This window comes from Parasteatoda tepidariorum, chromosome 5 (assembly GCF_043381705.1).
Source record: "Parasteatoda tepidariorum isolate YZ-2023 chromosome 5, CAS_Ptep_4.0, whole genome shotgun sequence".
In the NCBI taxonomy this organism is placed as follows: domain Eukaryota; kingdom Metazoa; phylum Arthropoda; class Arachnida; order Araneae; family Theridiidae; genus Parasteatoda; species Parasteatoda tepidariorum.
In genome coordinates, this window is record NC_092208.1 from 83,792,523 (window position 1) to 83,811,232 (window position 18,710).

General features: G+C 31.9%; 1 protein-coding gene across 1 annotated transcript in view; it reads left to right on the forward strand.

The window, feature by feature from the left end:
* Nucleotides 1-18,710, forward strand: part of LOC107457049 (smoothelin-like) — a 92,301-nt gene that overhangs the window by 14,314 nt on the left and 59,277 nt on the right. Inside the window, exon 3 of the mRNA XM_071181089.1 lies at nucleotides 4,341-4,354. Coding sequence (XP_071037190.1) covers nucleotides 4,341-4,354 — 14 coding nt within the window. The remainder of the gene's footprint in view (nucleotides 1-4,340; nucleotides 4,355-18,710) is intronic.

Here is an 18,710-nt window from a genome sequence, read left to right on the forward strand (position 1 = left end):
TAAATTGTTTAAATTATTTGCTAAGCGTTGCAAAATGATTAAAAATTTAATAAGCCGACGGGCTTACAATTTTCATGTTCATTTAGCAAAACTCAGTTTCCAAATTGGATTTGAAATACAGATAGTTATCAAAATAATGGAAGCATTTTTATAGTAACGCTTTGTAAGCAAGTTTTCTTTTAACAGCAGATGTTTTGGGAGAATTTACATAGAAAAACTTCAAGCTCAGTTTCAAAGGGCATGCTCGAAATTTTCAGAAATGATGTCATATGTACTTATGCAAAGTTCGGATCGATCAAAATGATTGTTTAGGAACCCAAGTCAAAATTCTTGATTGTCCCATCAAAGAAATTTTCATGGTTTATGTTGGTTTCAGTGCGATTCATGATGGTCCGACATCATTTAATGGTCACCATTTGATGGTCCAATATTTTCCATTATGCGTTCATGGTCCAATATTTTCCATTATGCGTTATATATTGCCAACAAACTTCCGTCATTCTATGATGGAAAATGCTACTTTAATACCATAGTGGTTAACAATCAAGATCAAGAGAAGTTTGATTCGAATAGACCAACAATCCAAGATAGTCCATGATGATTTCATCTATACATTGCCATGGTCGTTTTCTGGGAATTCTCCTCGGTTCTCCGGAATATACCATCAAAATAATTTTTTTTATGTTAGACCATGATAAATCAGTCCGCATTCCTACATTGGGATGATGGTTGTTCATGATAGTTCAAACATTTGATTTCTAAGTTCTATAATTTAAATTCGTAATGGTTCATAATGATACAATAATATATTTTCATGATAATAATAATAATAACTCTTAATTAATAATAATTCTTGTTAGTTCAGCAGGAATATACCATCAAAACAATTATGGATTTTTCACGTTGGCCCATCATAAATTAGTTCGAATTCCTACATTCGTGTGACGGTTAATTATCCTGTTTACAATCAAAAAATATAATGGTTTTTGATGGAATTATTGATGGTTACCATCAAGATTATGTTGGTCCATCAATAAAAAAACCATCAAAAATTTTACTTGGGAAGTTATTTTTGTTCTCTAGCTTTAATATCATCAATTTTTACATAGTTCATATAATTTTATATAGAATCAGAATGTTCTTTTAGTTATAGTGGTACAGTGAAACCCTTCGGGAGCGATCATGCTCCGTTCCACGGTAAAATGGTAGTTGCTGGAGATTAGTTGTTCTTAGAGATTACCTCCAATGACTTCAAAATTATCGAAGGTACATAATCTTTCGCTGACGACTTTAATTTTAGGCAGTGTCATTTTCTCGAAGCGGCAATGTCACTTCTGTTGGCGTCATGAAAAGACAGATCTATGAATAAAATTAAGCGTCTATAAAAATCATCCCAACTGATATAATTCTGTGTAAAAACAAATTTACCAATTATGAATGATAAAAATATATTGAATACAGAAAAAATTATGTTTTTGTTTAAGTTTGCATTTAATTTTATATCATAATAATTACTGTCGTAGAATACAGAAGGAATAGAAGGTCGTAGTTAGCCTTAAAAGGTGAGAAGAGGTTTGTTTGCTTAAATTTTCTAAACTAACTTTTTTTTAAATTTAACTTTCAACTCTAAAAGTAAATCATAGATAGCATTGTCTTCATTGCACTCAGACTGCAACGTGGTGTTGTATTGTCAAAAAGAATTTTCTAAATAAGAGCCTAACACAAATATTTTGAATACCTTTTAATCTACTTATTTGATTTGCTAAATCTTTTGAAATTTTTTCGTTTTTCCCCCATTGACCTTTTTCCACATTGATGCAGATGTTTTCCGGGTCGCAGGGAGAGGTTTTAATGGTCTCTCCAAAAGGTTTTCGTCAGCGCAAAGTCTATGGAAAAAATTCTGTGTCTCTCTGTGGGGTCGTAAATAGAGGTGATCTTTCTTGGAGATTTCACTGTATTTAGAAAGGAAATTTTGCATGGTTAACAAAGACACAATTTCTATAAGTATGTTCTTCCATGTAGCTAATCAACACATTTGATGTAAAAAGCAAAATTGTTTACATGGAGTTAGTATAGAACGTTTCCATTATTTTGATAACTTCCTCTATATACGTATGAAAACAATTTTAAGATCATCCCAACACTGGATATACATTTCAATGAACAAAATTTAAAAACGAGTATATAATCCATTATTACCCAACCATAAATATTGCAATCAGAGAAAAAGAATTCATAGGTAATTCATATTTGTTCGCATGTCAATTTGTTGGTAAACAGATTCCTTGATAGCCAAGATCAGTTCCTTATGTGGCATGAGTTTTGGCTTTTGCATATTCGCCTGAGGGAGAAGTACTAATAAGAATTGATGAAGCAGGTATGAATTCGGTGGGAACAAAAATAACATGATTAAAGATTGAAAGGGACCAGAAGACCCACATCCTATGTATCTTTCGGCAGCGTAAACGGGTACAATAATGCATAAAATAACGCTAGCAGCAAAATAACTAGGGCCCTCATTGAACCAACATTCACGAATCTTGGCTAAAATAAGGGTTCAGAGGAGCTGGTAATTTCCAATATGAACCCTATATAGAATTGTTCGATTCACCCGATATTTTACTGCCACTTTTACAACCAATATCGGCTACATATGGAATTATCAGATTCACCTAATATTTTATATCCATTATTCGGCAAATATAATCCTTTTATTGGCCCTATATAGGCCGATATTGACACTGAATAGGACCAATATTTAAAAATCTAGACATCCCAATATTGGTCCCTCGGAGCGGGATCTGTTCACACGGGATCCATATTGTAACAATTTTGAGCCCAATTGGGGCCAAGGTATAATTGTTGCTACGGAAGAGAACTTGAAAATGAATATTTACAGGAAAGCAATGTTTATAGCTACTTGCAATATGTACATAATAAGTTTTAAAAAAATAGTGAGATATTCCCATCAGAAATGAAACAAATGCATTTGCCGGGCTATATTTGACGTTTTCGTTGATAAGCTGTGAGTCGTAATGGGATTCGGCCAGCTGTGAGTGATATCTTTGTAGCTGTAGGTTTCGCAATACAATGAATCTTTAAAAAATGCAACACTGAGATTAGATATGTGTTTATTTATACTATAATTTTATCGGTTTGGAAATTTTATTTTTTATTTTTTTTAAACTGAAGTGGTAAATAAAACAGATAAATAGGAAACACATTTTAAAGGTAATATTTTATTGCATTTGTGAGATATTCAATTGCCTTTTGCGTAAGCACAAAGAAAGATTGCTGTAAACAACAGGTATCAAAAGATTTTATAAATTACCTTACAATTAAGAAGATTTATATAACATTTCCATGAACAATATTTAATGCATTGAAAAAAAATTTTAAACTCTACAGATTATTACATAGTTTGGCAATTTACTAAAACTTTTTTCCTAAGAAATTGAATATTGCCATTGTTTTACTGATGGACTTTCACATAAGTGTCATATTAAAGAGGTGTTATAAAGATTAAGAAATGTTCCTTAGACACCACAATATGTACCAGTGTCTGTAAAACATTTTCCGCTACTTTTTTGTTTAAAAAATATTGCATGTAATGATTGTTTCCCTATCAGGCCTTCACTTTCAGTCGACTATGTGTTTATTTCTTCAGAGTGATGTTAACACCGTTGAAAACAGGAATGGAAATAGCTAAAGAATCATAAGAGTTGAGAAAATGTCCTTAAACACTGCAATATTTTCTATTGATTGTAAAAAATTTCAGTAACTCTTTGTTCAAAATAATTGTATGTAGTCATTGTTTTATAATCAGACTTTTACTTTAAGTCGACTATTTATTTATTCATTCAGTGTGATGAAAACACTAATAAAAAATGGAGTCGAAACATCAAAAGAATCATAAGAGTTGAAAAAATTCATTAAATACTGTTATATGTTCCATTGTTTGTAAAATATTTTCCATAACTTCTTTTTTTTTTAAAGCAAAATGCATGCATTCGATGTTTCACAATCAGTCCTTCACTTTAAGTCGACTATTTATTTATTTCTTCAGTGTGACGTAAACACTGATCAAAGAGAGGAGTAGAAACAACAAAAGAATCATAAGAGTGGGGTGTCTGGAGTTGAGGCTGGCAGGGATCATAGAATAAGAGGAAGGAGGGGAGAGAGTTTACTGTTCCTAAAATAGAGAAGAGCAGAAAGGATCCTCAGAGCGATCACTCTTATTTTAGATCAGGTGTGGGTGCAGAGATCTTCTCCATTTTCCATCCAGGAAAAAAAAGCCATCCTCGCTTGCTGCAGTAACCATACTGTGACATAACCTGAAGACACGTGGTAGAAGGTAAGTGCACTTTCCTCACTATTATCTATGTATTCAAAATGATATGATTAGTTCAAAAGTAGCCATACAAAACGTCAATCATTTTAATAACTCTTTTTAAACAAAATAAACTACACTTTGTTTACATAATCTGAAGTTAAAATCCTTAATTCCTAGATTCACTGCAAATATCAATATTATGTGATAAATTTGGGAATTTTGTGATAAATTGGGAAATAATTGAGGATTTTGAAGTTTTTGTTATATAGTTATTTTTCAGCGAATTGAAGCAGAAATTTTTAAAATAAATAAAATTTTCTTTAAAAAATGTATCAAAACTGGAAAACAGTACGAATCGTCTATCTCATACTTAAATGCCTGATATTTAAGCAGAGTGGTGGACAAAACTCTTTTAGTTATGAGTTATGAGATTAATATTTTATTTTCAATAATGCACTCAAATCTTCGTTCTCTCTCATAAAGATCACTTTTTGTTGTAGTAATCGAATTTTCTCGAATTGAGTACTAATCTTAATATTTCAAAGAGATGACGTGAAATGTGTGCTAATTAATTAGCGCTAACGATGTTTCAAATTACAAAAAATTGAGACATGGCAGTCACATAAGCGTTCTTTCCCTGAATATTTATACCTTTTTATTGATTTAGGCTGGAATTGTTTGGATTGATTTTGATTTGGATTCTTGACCATCAAACAGTCAGGATTATGGTCCGAATAGTTTAATTAAAAAATTTGAGCCTCTATGTGAAATTGATTTTTTTGAAAATTTTGTTAGATTTTGGAAAAGTTTCGATACAAAGAGAAAAGTTTTTACTTGCAATTATAAACCTGTTCATTCAATAATAATTCGATGCAAAAATGTATTTTTATAAATATTTACTATTTTTTCATTATTTAATTTAATAATAAACTAAATGTTTTAACATCGTAAGATAAAGAAATTATTACTCCATTTCAAACTATTTAAATATTAATGACATAACGCAAAATTTTAACGAAACCGATCGAATAGTTTCTGTATGCAATATTTCAAAAGTCGTATTTGAAAATGAAAACAATTCAAGCGATTTCGTTTTTTATGGTCGAATAATGATGATCTTGTTTAAATGAGTTTAAATTCTTTACAATTCTAGAGGAGATTTTCTTTAACATAAATTTATTGTGGGAAATATATTTTTCTTTCGGTCAATATAGCTATTAAATAAGGAATAACATATTTATACGATATATAAAGAAATCGTTCAATAAGAAATGAGGTAAAACAAAAGTGTTTAACTTTGCCAGTAGTAACAAAGTTTTCCACACGGTTGTCATGTATCAGATATTTGTTCAAATTATTTTTAAATTGTGGTGTTCACAGCCACATTTAATAATAAAATATCGTCCTGTATCTCTAAAGTGCTCCCAAAAAGTTCCCAAAAGTGCGATTTTTGTTCTTGCTCTAGTGGAAGCTTTTTCTTGAATACTTAAAATCGTAATAAATTTTATAATTCTCTATTTTACTATATTTCTCTATTTTTTGATTTAATAATTTTGGTTAATAATGATGTTGACAGACATATTATCGAAAAATAATTTAACAAATATATAAAATATGACAATCGTGAATAGAAATTTTGAAGTGTCGTCAAAATCGAACAAAATAAGTTTACATTTTCATAACTTAGATAAATTTTCTAAGTGGTAGTAAAAAAAAAGAGAACTGAAATACAATTGTAGATGAAAATTACCAACTTGTTCGGAACGGCGAGGACTTCACTTTGCTGTAGTGCTGAATCTTTTAAAAAAGTGACGAAATTAACCAAAATTCCGAAAATTTTAGTTTGCATTTCTCTACCATTTTATATACTGATCATTTATAAAAATATTTTGTAGAATCAAAAGCCGTTGATTCATTAATTCCTTAACTCGTTCTTTTTTATCTACGACTCATTTATTTACATGTAGTGGTGCTAAAAATTATTATAAGTTAAAATTATAAATAAATTTATGAGCTTTATTGTCATTATAGATACAGAAAAGAAATACTACGGATAATCCGTAGTATTATTAACTTATTAACTTACTGCCACTTTATCGTGGCGATCTAGGTCTTTTGAATTGATATCTCTGGAACAGCTACAATTCTTGAAACCAGAGATGTCAACTGTTCCGCTTTCTGTAAAAGTTCTAATGAATTGGTAGCTAATAGTACAACTAACTTCCGCTCTTTAAAAGAATCACCATGAGATTCCTGCAATAAAATTGCATTTCGAATAATGCTTTGAATTTTTGATTTGAAGTGTTGAAAATATTTTTATTTTTATTTTGTTTTTTACAAAGTGGAGCAAGTTGTCATCCAGGTTGGTTGAATAGTTTCTAAGTTATAAAATTTCAAAAAAAAAATAGTAAGTAAATAAGAAAAAACATATTTTTAAAACTCTTTTTTCACGAGAACTATTTGACAAATTTAGTATTTTGTCTTATGAAGCTAGATAGTTAAAAATATTGTAGAAATTTACAATTCAAAGTTTTGTCGATGAACAAAATAATGTAAGGAATAAGATTAAAAAAAATATTAAAACCCATTATATTTAATTGTAGCAACAGAATTGCTAAAGAAACTATTTCAACAGACAAGTTATTATTCTTAAATAAATGAAGAGTAATCCATGGTTGTTTGTACCCCTAGAAAAGAAAAAAGAAAAAGATAATGGAACTATATTCTTCCTATCTTTTTTTTCGAAAGGAATAAAATAATATTGTCTACAAAGACAAGTGTTATGTAAAATTATTTCATTAATTTGAAAAATAACTTTAATTAAATTTTTGTAAAGATTGTCATTTATTCTTTCCGAAAACCAGGGTGCATACAGTCATTATAGAATTAAATAAAGGTGATAAAATTGAGGAGTATTTTAACAGTTTTATATTCACCGCTATGATAACTATTTTCAAATAAATGTCGGCACAAAGTGGAGTATTTAATTCTTAATTTTAAGGTCGAAATTAATAAAAATAAGTTTATTTTTATAATGGAATAATTAAAATCCGTACGAGCCTTGCGAAAACAACACAGAAATGAAATGATTTTCACACCCGTTTTTTTATTTTATTTTTCTTGCTTCCAGGACACGAATACAGGACTCAAATCGTCCTAAAAACATTAAGAAGGGCAGATAATATTTTTAATAAAAAATTAGAAATTTTTTATATTAACTTTCAATTCAATATTAAAAATACAAGCTCAGTGATTTTGTTAATGGATACGTTTATTTGTAAACAATAAGTGTAATGGTGGACATGGATGTATGAAAATACATTTTCGTTTCTAAATTCGCTACCACTTTTAATTTTTTAAGGAACAATGAGCCTTAGGAATAGCTTTGCTTTTCATATGAATCTAGAAATAAATAAAATTCCCGCGGTGCTGGAAAAGTTTTAGTGTAGAAATTGAAATTATTTCTTATTTTACTATACCACTTTATCCTTTCAGTCGTAGCATGTTATCATCTTACAATTTTTCAAAAAATATGATATACTCTCCCGACAATAATGCATCGTTTAGTGAAAAAAAAACTCATTATGAATTTTAAAGTAAAAACGGTTGACAAAATAAGAATGTTTATCTTTAATTTTATCTTTATCGATCTCGACTTTATTGATCGAAACACTAGAGGGAAAAAGAAGAAGAGGAAGATCTAGAACAAGATGATTGGATAGAGTAAAGAAGTGATTAAGGACAGTTAATTGATGGAAAAATATAGTACCGAATAGATCTAGATGTGGTAAACTAACTGAGACGTCCTTGGCCGGTAATTGGCAATAGTGCCTAATAAGAAGACAAATAACCACCTGTATTCGGATTGGCAGTAAACGTGTTAATTTATTGTGTCGGTGAATATCTTTCAGTATTGTATATCTTTCAGTATATCAATCAATATTGATCATTTACAATTTTTCTTACCCTGCACGAACAACTGATATTCAGCTAGTAGAGAAATAAACTAAATGCAACAGAGCGGAAAGGCATAATAAAAAATATAAAAAAAATNATTTTTAATAAAAAATTAGAACTTTTTTGCATTAACTTTCAATTCAATATTAAAAATACAAGCTCAGTGATTTCTGTTACTGGATACGTTTATTTGTAAATAATAAGTGTAATGGTGGACATAATGTATGTATGTATGAAAATACAGTGGTGGATGTATGAAATGTAATGGTGTGTAATGGTTCTAATAGTGGTGGATGTATGAAAATACATTTTCGTTTTTAAATTCGCTACCACTTTTAATTTTTTAAGGAACAATGAGCCCTAGGAATAGCTTTGCTTTTCATATGAATCTAGAAAGAAATAAAATTCCCGCGGTGCTGGAAAAGTTTTAGTGTAGTAATAGAAAATATTTCTTATTTTACTATACCACTTTATCCTTAAATGGCTGATAAGGAGAAATTTCATGCTTACATATACCATCTTTCGAAAACAATTTTTAGTGGTGGTTGCTCAAAAATTAAAATATTGATATTTATATCATTTTCGTTACCTCTTTTTGAAATTTTCAAGGCCCACGGATACCCAGAATAAAATTAATTTTGATTCACACCAATGAAAAAATAGAAACCAATATTTTTCACTCTGAGTTTAAAATAAAAAATAGCATTCAAATTGCACGAAGCAATTTTTCAATAAGGAAAATAAAATTTTTTGTATTATTATTTATCAATTATAATAAATAATTGCAAATAATTTAATGACTGCGGATAAAACATAAAAATTTCTTTTTTCACTCATTTTTTTCAATCAATAATTATCAAACTAAAAATGCGAAAAAGAAAAAAAAAATAATAATTAAGGAATATACAAGTCAAATTCTTCTGAGAACTGTTTTTATTTTACTTAAGTTATGTTAAAAAGATACCTTTGCTAATCACTATATCTACCAGTTCTCTCGACAATCGACGGCATAGCATTCAATTCTTAGAGATTTTGCGAAAGATTTTATTTTTATATTGCATTTAAACCGATAGCATATGTGAAAGAAATCAATTAGATACAGAAGTGACAACTTTCTACGTTTTGGGAGGGGAGGGGGCTATCTTCCAGAGGTAGCTAAGTTTAAGCTGTAATATATGATTCGTTGTATTTTAAGTGTAGTAGCACTACATTTAAATGATTCAGAAGTTCATATAATATGCCACTTTATTTTGGTTTTTAAGTACTGGGGATGTTTTTAAAATGTTCGCAAAATTACCAAACATTCTGAAAGTTTTTAATTGTCTTCTACACTATTTAATATTTTTCATTTTGCAGATCTGTAGATACAAAGTTGCCACGAGCGAAAGTTCTAACTATTCAAAAAAATAAATTCATTAATTAAATTTGCAACTATCTAAAGCATTTTTTTTAGTTTACTGTTGAAAGTGAATGCAAAAAATTATTTAAATATAACTAATGTGAAATACTAGTCACATTGGTATATGCGATTGAATAAATAAAGAGATAATAAATAAAGAAGAGTGAATTGAATTTCTACGACTTTTTACATAATTAGTCCTATGTGGATATAATACAGAAAGCAGCGATGCTGAATTTCTCCTCTTTGTAAAAATGTATATTCTAGTGGTAACGAAATTGAAGTTATTTTCAGTTTAGTGTTTTCATTCTAAATAACTTTTTCACCACAACATAAATCAAAAGTTCGAAGTATCATATGGAATGCAATTTTACGGCAATTATCTTTTGTTGATTCTTTTGAAGAGTGGGCGTATTTATCCTTATTCTACAACAGTGTTTCCCAAAGTGTGGTACACGTACCCTCAGGGGTACGGGAACAGTTTAGCGGGGTACGCGTTCTTATGCGAATATGTTATAACTAAGGCCCGGATTTTGATGATATTTGCATTTTTTTGCATTTTTTGCATTTTTGGACATTTTTTGTCTTTTATAGCATATTTTTAGATTTATAGGGCATTTTTCCTTAAATTTTGGGGCGTATTTTGCATTTTAATGCACTTTTTAAAGTTTTTTGTTAATTTTTTCCAATTTTTACTATTTTTTTATCAATTTTCATTATTACACTGGCTTCCAAACAATAAAGAAAATTTATAGAATATTAACAGGTGAAGCAAAATCTTTTCAAATTGAAGAAGAATTGTAAATAAGTGAGACCGTCTTTTTCAAGTACGCGCCTATAACATCAGTAGACGTTGAAGAAGCATCAGTAGAAGCTTCTGCAGGAATGAAAATTTACTTTCAGACAAGAGACGCTCGTTTACATTTCAAATTATCAAAAAACATTTAATAATCCAATGCAATTCTGATATTTAGTAATATTATGAGATGGAAGTTGTTATATCCATTAAAGTTTCTATACAGAATAAAAATATTTTGGTGTCAATATATTTTCCTTTTTTTGTTATTTTAGGATATAAAACATATTTTTAAAACTTTAATGAACGTAGAACAAGTATTGCATTGCTTTATATTTTTTAAATGACTCATAATAATTTTAAAGACCGAAATATTTTTTTAATTCAATATTTTTACTTTATTTAAGGCATTTTTTGTGCAATTTTTGCACTTTTTAAGGGCATTAGTTGAGATTTTTTACGTCATCAAAATCCGGGCTCTAGTTATAACAAAAGAACATTTCAAAAAAAAAATTTTTAAAAACAAAGCTCTCCTTGAAAATTTACAATTATGTATTTTTCTATTGGTTATTTTTTGCCGAGTTAACAGTTAATAATTAGTATTGTCAAAAGCCAGTTGCAATTTTTAATTTTCGTGCAATTTTTTATAGTAAAAAAATACATTAATTGTTTTATTAGGGTACACAGAGTTACGAAAAATTTAGAAAGGGTACACAAAAGTCATAAGTTTGGGAAACACTGTTCTATAAGTTTTACTCTTAAAATCGTTTCCTATTTATTAAAACTTTTTCACAAAACAGTTGGCATCCCTGAGAGATACCAAACTTGCTTCGCTTTGTTTACAAAATTTTCTAGTGGTAGCAAATTCTAGTGGTTTAATGAATTTAATTGAAAATAATTTACTTACCACTACCTAAAAATAATGCAATTTTCTTATAACATGCTTGTATATTCAAACATTATCGCGAGGTTTCCATGTGCTGTAAAAAATTGGATATTCAAGACACTTTTTTTGTTTTTGACGAAACAGTTTCCTGGTGTATACTCCGAGCAAATATTTCATCAACGTGACGAAATAACTATCGTCACTTCTTCGAGGAAGCAAATTTCGTCAAAATTAAGGAAATACTCTGACATTCTATTTTTTTCCGAAAAAAAATCACAGAAGTGCTTAATGTATCTAACTTATATAGTGATCACTTTAACGTGGGCACCATGTAGTGTAGGTGGTACAAAACAAGGATATATGGAAGGCGCCAATGCCCGAACCGGGGCTCAAACCCAGGATCCTTCTCGTACTATCCCAACTCCTTGATCACCATACAGCCCGGTCAATTTAATTCGAAACTCTGTTTTCGATTGTCTAGTCTTTATTCTAGTTTCATGGTTCTAGTTAATAATCTCCGACGATGCACTACGACGAGGTTTTCAAATGACGAAACATATTCGTCAGATATTTGAGAGTTCTTGTTTCACCACAAATTACTTGATTTCGTAACGAAATTATTCCCAAAATAAATGAAATTGTGCTCAAGTATTGCTGAAACGTCAAAAGTGGGAATTTTAATTCTGATTTTCTCACCAAAAGTGAGAGTTTTATTTCTGAGACAGATTGAAAGAGTAAAAAGTTAATATTATAATTATTTATTTAAATATTTAAATTGTTAATTCTACCATAATATTCACTATTCATATTTAAGGCGAAAACATTTAATTATATTTAATTTCAACTCAAGGGACACGCTATAAATATTTTCTAATTTTAATAGAGTTTTGCTTTTTATTAGTAATTACTTTTTGCAGTTTTAGTAACCCGTGCATAGGGATGAGTCCTCCAAGTTGGAACGTTGGAAATGTAGAAAATCTCAGTATTCGGCGCGAAGCGCCGCTAACTGATTCGTCTAAACTGTAGAGTCCTAAGTTGAATAGGCATAAATTTCAAGTTGAAATATATGTGATGAAAAAATTTACAGTGAAACACTGTAAGTCCTGGGGGTGGAGTCCTGGGAGGATGTAGAACACAATCATTTCTGCGGCTCTGGAAGTAGGGAACGGAGCAGCTTAACAAGCTCTTCGTTTTGTAGAAGTTCTTTCATCTCTTTGAAGAGTAGCAGGAATCTGCTGGCAGCATCATTTGTAGTCTTGGGTTGGGCTCTTCTTCTATATGAGGGTTTCCTGGGTCTTGCACCGCAGCCCGAAAAACAGGCCGGGTGCTCACCATCACAGTTAATGCATTTGGCGGGAGTGGATCTGGGTTTCGTACAAAGGTACGTAAGGTGAGCTTCTGCGCATTTCATGCAGGCTGGTTCGGTGGCAGTCCTCCAAGTTTCAGGGCTGTACCCTTTATACGTTCTTGCAGGGGGGGGGGAATTTCCAGTGCTATCTGAACTAATATTGGTACACAAGTATTGAACTTTATTTGGTGCAAGTTGAAATAAAAAAGGTTTTGTATTAAGAAGCTAAATTAAAGGAGAAAAGGTACTTGTTACTATATGAGAACTGTAAAAAATTTTTATATATTGTCATGGATGCCGATGGTACTTAACTAATATTGGTACAGAATTAATAAACTTAGTTTGGTACCAGTTAAAATAAAAATAAAAGTTTTTGTATCAAAAAGCTAAATTAACCCCTTGGGGACGGGTGATTCAGAAAAGCATTCGTACAAAATCAGAATTAAGTTGCAATTAAATAAAAAACGGTAACTTAAATGTAGTCGTTACTAATTTGACAGACTTACTTTGCTTTTATTTTAATTATTGTTAGTTTAATCATATATATAATCAATGTTAATTCAAAGTATAACTAAATAGTTTTATTTTGAACAAAGTAATGGTGAATTAAATAAATCAAAAAATTATAACTCCGCCTACAAATAAACTGCTAAAGAAATACTTTGATTACCAGTTTTATCTTCTTACCCTGATTGATTTTTTGCTGTCACGTATTTGTGACAGTCGGCGCGAAAGGGTTAAAGGAGAAAAGGTACATATTAGTATATGAGAACAGTAAAAATTTACTTCATTGTTATGGATGCCGATGGTTGCACTTAATTTAAATTGGTAGACCGTAACACAGGTATGTGTTAATTAGTGTTTTAATATTTAATAGGTACTAAATATACCAATTTTAGTACTAAGATACAAACTATATAGATACTGTAGAAATAAGTCTTTTCGGTCCGTGAAAAGGAATAAGTACTGGAGAAAATTGTTGATTATGATAATTTTTAACTATAGGGTTTTGACCACGCACAATAAGCCTTATGCCAAATGATACTGATATAAGTTAAAGATTTATTTTGATGGGATGAAATTCTTTTCCTAATCTGATAACGTTAAGCCACTGTTAAGTAATAATAAATTTAAAAAAAATAGGAATTGTTTTCGCCTAACACTTTCACTACTAGCCTGAGACAATAACATTTTTCCGTACAGTTTGTGTCGATAAAACCAATTCAGTCGTAGCATGTTATCATCTTACTATTTTTCAAAAAATATTATATACTCTCCCGACAATAATGCATCGTTTAGTGAAAAAAAACTCATTATGAATTTTAAAATAAAAACGGTTGACAAAATAAGAATGTTTATCTTTAATTTTATCTTTATCGATTTCGACCTTATTGATCGAAACACTAGAGGGAAAAAGAAAAAGAGGAAGACCTAGAACAAGATGATTGGATAGAGTAAAGAAGTGATTAAGGACAGTTAATAGATGGAAAAATATAGTACCGAATAGATCTAGATGTGGTAAACTAACTGAGACGGCCTTGGCCGGTAATTGGCAATAGTGCCTAATAAGAAGACAAATAACCACCTGTATTCGGATTGGCAGTAAACGTGTTAATTTATTGTGTCGGTGAATATCTTTCAGTATTGTATATCTTTCAGTATATCAATCAATATTGATCATTTACAATTTTTCTTACCCTGCACGAACAACTGATATTCAGCTAGTAGAGAAATAAACTAAATGCAACAGAGCGGAAAGGCATAATAAAAAAATTAAAAAAAATATAGATAAAGAAAATGAGGGGGGAATATTTATATCCAGAAAATAAATTCTAGAGAATGAAATGAAGTTATTCGTAATCCAAAAGCTGCTTGTATTAAAAAAAAAAGAAAAAAAAAGTTTTTTTTTTCTTAGCTGGATGCCTAAAAGCAATATAATTAGAGCATAACAATCGTGCTTTCGCTTCCTTTTATCTAACCAGATGTAGAAACAAAAACTGAAAAAACACGTATGTGTTTATGTCTACAATCGAGATCCTTGCAAGAGGATCATTAAGAAGTGACGAACATCTGAAATCTAGATAAATGAACGTCATTTAATTAGTGAGGTGGCAATCGCTTTCTTTATTTACTTCTGTTAGCAACGGCGCAGTTGGAGAGACGTTAATAATAGAACTGACATCAAGCTTAAAGCTCAGTTGATCACGTAAGATTGTAGATTTATCTCATTTTTAATTCCCACTGTTACTGGGCACGTTAAAAGTAGCTTAAAGGATTAAACAAAATGAATATAATTACATCGCTGAAGAAGACGCTGTTTCAGCAATACTTTTTTTTTTCTTAATCTTTTTGCCTTCGAGATTAAAATGATAAACGCGACAGATGTGTTGATTTATAAATATGCGTGGTTTACACGGTTTTAAAAGATTGCATTTACTCTCTGGCTGCTTTTTACTTTTTGTTTGAAAATTCCGTCAGAGCAGTACTATTAAATATAGTAGTACTTTAGTTGCTTAACCCTTTGGCTACTAACGGGATTCATTTGTCTCAACAAATGTTTAAAAATTACTAATGGACATATGTATCCCACCATTGAGTACGACTGGGACATGTATGTCCCAGCCTCTAAATTAATAACCGCCTGTTAGAAAAATCACAAATACTAAATTTGCCTTATTTGTGACCTATTTTGTCCTTTTGAATAATAAACGGGACCGAAAAAAAATCTTTTTTAAAATTCGTAGTCAAAGGGTTATAGTGATACTAGCCAGAGATGAGAGAATTACGAAAAGGGTAGAGAATTACAAAGTAAAATTTGCAGATTTTTGGATAATTTTACCAACTTTTTAGAAGGCTCAACAAAGCGAAATTGTATCGCTTTATTGAAACTAAACTGCTGTTTGTAGAAAATGCAACACCATGAAAGAATCATCAGAATCAAATGAAATTTAATGCAGAAACGACTTGTACTGATACAAATAAATGATGAAATTTTCAAAACAAAAGAAACAAATTAAGCGTCCGAAATCAGTATTTGGTGCAGCCACCACGCGCTGCAATAAGTGCTGCTATACGACGTGGCATGGAGTCAAACAGATGTTGAATATCTGCTTGAGGAAGAGAATTCCATATCGCTTGTATGCGCAACCAAAGTTCGTCTTTGGAAACTGCAGGACGCGGATCACGAGTGAGACGCCGACCAACCATATCCCACACGTGCTCAATAGGCGACATATCCGGCGAATAAGCAGGCCAAGGAAGAAGTTGCATGCGTTGTGCTGAACAGAAGTCTCTAACAGTCCGCGCAACATGTGGGCGTGCATTATCCTGCTGAAAGATAGCTCCAGGGATGCCTTGAAGGAAAGGAACGACTTCGGGCTGTAGCACTTCACGGACGTATCTGTTGCTATTGAGATTACCCTCAATTCGTATCAAATTGGATCGTCCATGATACGAAATCGCACCCCAGACCATAACTCCGGGTGTTCGACCACTATGTCGTTCAATAATACACTCAGGAAGGCAGCGTTGACCGGCATAACGTCTAACACGAACACGGCCATCATGGGTCCACAAATTGAAGCGTGATTCATCTGAAAAGACAACTTGGTGCCAATCAGCTCGCCAGTCTCTGTGCTCAAGAGCCCACTGCCGACGCAGCCGTCGATGATCCGCCGTGAGGGGAATCCTGTATAATGGCACCCTTGCACGCAATCCACGGCGCAGCAGACGACGACGAATTGACGAAGCCGACAATTGTACACCTGTAGCAGTAGACCAATGTGCTGCCAGCTGCCTGGAGGAAGCTGTGCGATCATTCACCGCCATGCGGAGCAGGTGTCGATCATCGCGCTCTGACGTCACCTTCTGTCGTCCAGTGCCTGTTTTTCGAGTTGTTCGGTGCTCGTCGGTCCACTGCTTCCAAACTCGCATCACTGTGGAACTGTTCCGCTGCATACGAGCTGCTATTGCGCGATAGGAAAATCCTCCTTCTCGAAGGCCGATTATCCTCCCTCGTTCAAACTCCGTAAGTTGCTTGAATTTCTTATTCTTCCGTCGTGGAGGCATACTCAGGTCTCACTAAACGTTTGCCACTAACAAATAATCATAGACTATTTTCAACGTCCCGCTACAGCACTTTATTTATACGCTTTCAGCATCAATTCAGAGGGCGCTGCGCGCGCCACGCACGCGCGATGGCTCTGAAACTTTATTAATTTGCATAATATCCTATAATTGACATTTGCTGCGAATTTCATTTGATTCTGATGATTCCTTCATGGTGTTACATTTTCTACAAACAGCAGTTTACATTTGCTGGCTCGAGTGCTCAATTTAGGCATATAAGCTTTTTTCAAGTAGAGGGCCTACAATTTAGAGGAGGACCTCACCAAGAATCCATCCAGGGTTACGGCGGTATACGAACCCTCCACCTTCACACTTCTCGCAGCTTTTGGCGGGCGTTACAGCCCGGGCAGGGATCGTTCGTTCGTTATAGTGGAATTGGGCGTCTGAGGCCTTACGGGCCTTTGCTCGGACAAGGAACTGGCTGCTGGATATTGGGGTTATCTCGGCGTTTGGCGCAAAGTGCCATTGACCGATTCATCGATTCTGTTTTGTCGTATTCTGGGAGGTTCTAAATATCTTTGAAGTTGTAGTATGTTGTAACGACAAATCAAGTCCCTGAAGAAGTAAATCTTTAGTTTTGAAGTGAAAATCATCTTTGGAATGGGGAGATCCCCTTGAGTAGAGTTGTATGATAAAGTTAATAGTATTTTGATAGTATGCAGTCTGAGCATAAAAAGGCGGTAATTGGGCTGAAATTCGAATTATCACGGATTATATCAATATCGAACAACTTATTGAAATCTGATGTGGTGCATGCTTTTGCGTCGCTATATAATTTTGTGGTCAATTTAGCTATAAAGCAATTGATACCATCAATGTTTAAGTCTTTTCTGAGTAATCTATTGCTAATCGCCCTTGGGGTGCCAGTCATAGTGCGTAAAAATTTACCTTCAGTTGTAGATAGCTTCTTTTTTAGGTAGGACAAGGAAACAATGTGACGTATCTCATAATTTTTTGAATTATTTAAAAGTAGTGGTGAGTAAAAACCCTATAAATAGTATATAAACCAAGAATCATACATTAAAAACCTACCACTTGAAAATATTTATCCGCTGTCCGGAGGAAGTGGGCATCTCTCGTATTAGTATATAGCGGTAGAGGGGCACATAATGGTACTATAGCATATAGTGTTACAACAGCTTTTGGAACAGAAAAATTGACTGCTTCACCAACAAGTTTGTTAACTCACCGTCGTTTAACCCTTTCGCGTCGACTGTCACAAATACGTGCCGGCACAAAACCGTATCAATCAGGGTAAAAAGATAAAACTGGTAACCAAAGTAGCTCTTTAGCAGTTTATTTGTGGACAGGGTTATAATTGTTTGATTTATTTAATTCATCATTACTTAAGTTCAAAATAAAATTATTTATTAATACTTTGAACTAACATTGATTATAGATTAAACTAACAATAATTAAAATAAAAGCAAAGTAAGTCAGTCAAATTAGCAACGCTTACATTTAGGCTACCGTTTTTTATTTATTTAAATTTAGATTCTGATTTTGTACGAATACTTTCATGAATCACCCTTTTCCAAGGGGTTAATTATCAAGCATTTTTATGTGGGCAAAGAGGAAACTAACATAAGTGGTTCCAGTAATAGCGAACAATAAGCAACCGTTGTCACATCAAGCAGTTTGCATAGCTGCCAACTTGTACAGCCGTTGAGAAATAATTGTCTTAGTGGTAGCCACATTAACGTTTTGGAGTATTAACTCTTGAAGTTTAAAATTTCAAAAAAAAAATTATTAAACTACCATTATTAAAGAATAAAAAAATATGCAGATAATAACTATTTATTAATCAATTATAATTTATACTTGCGATTTTAACAAAATTCTAGATATAGGCATCGAAAATAG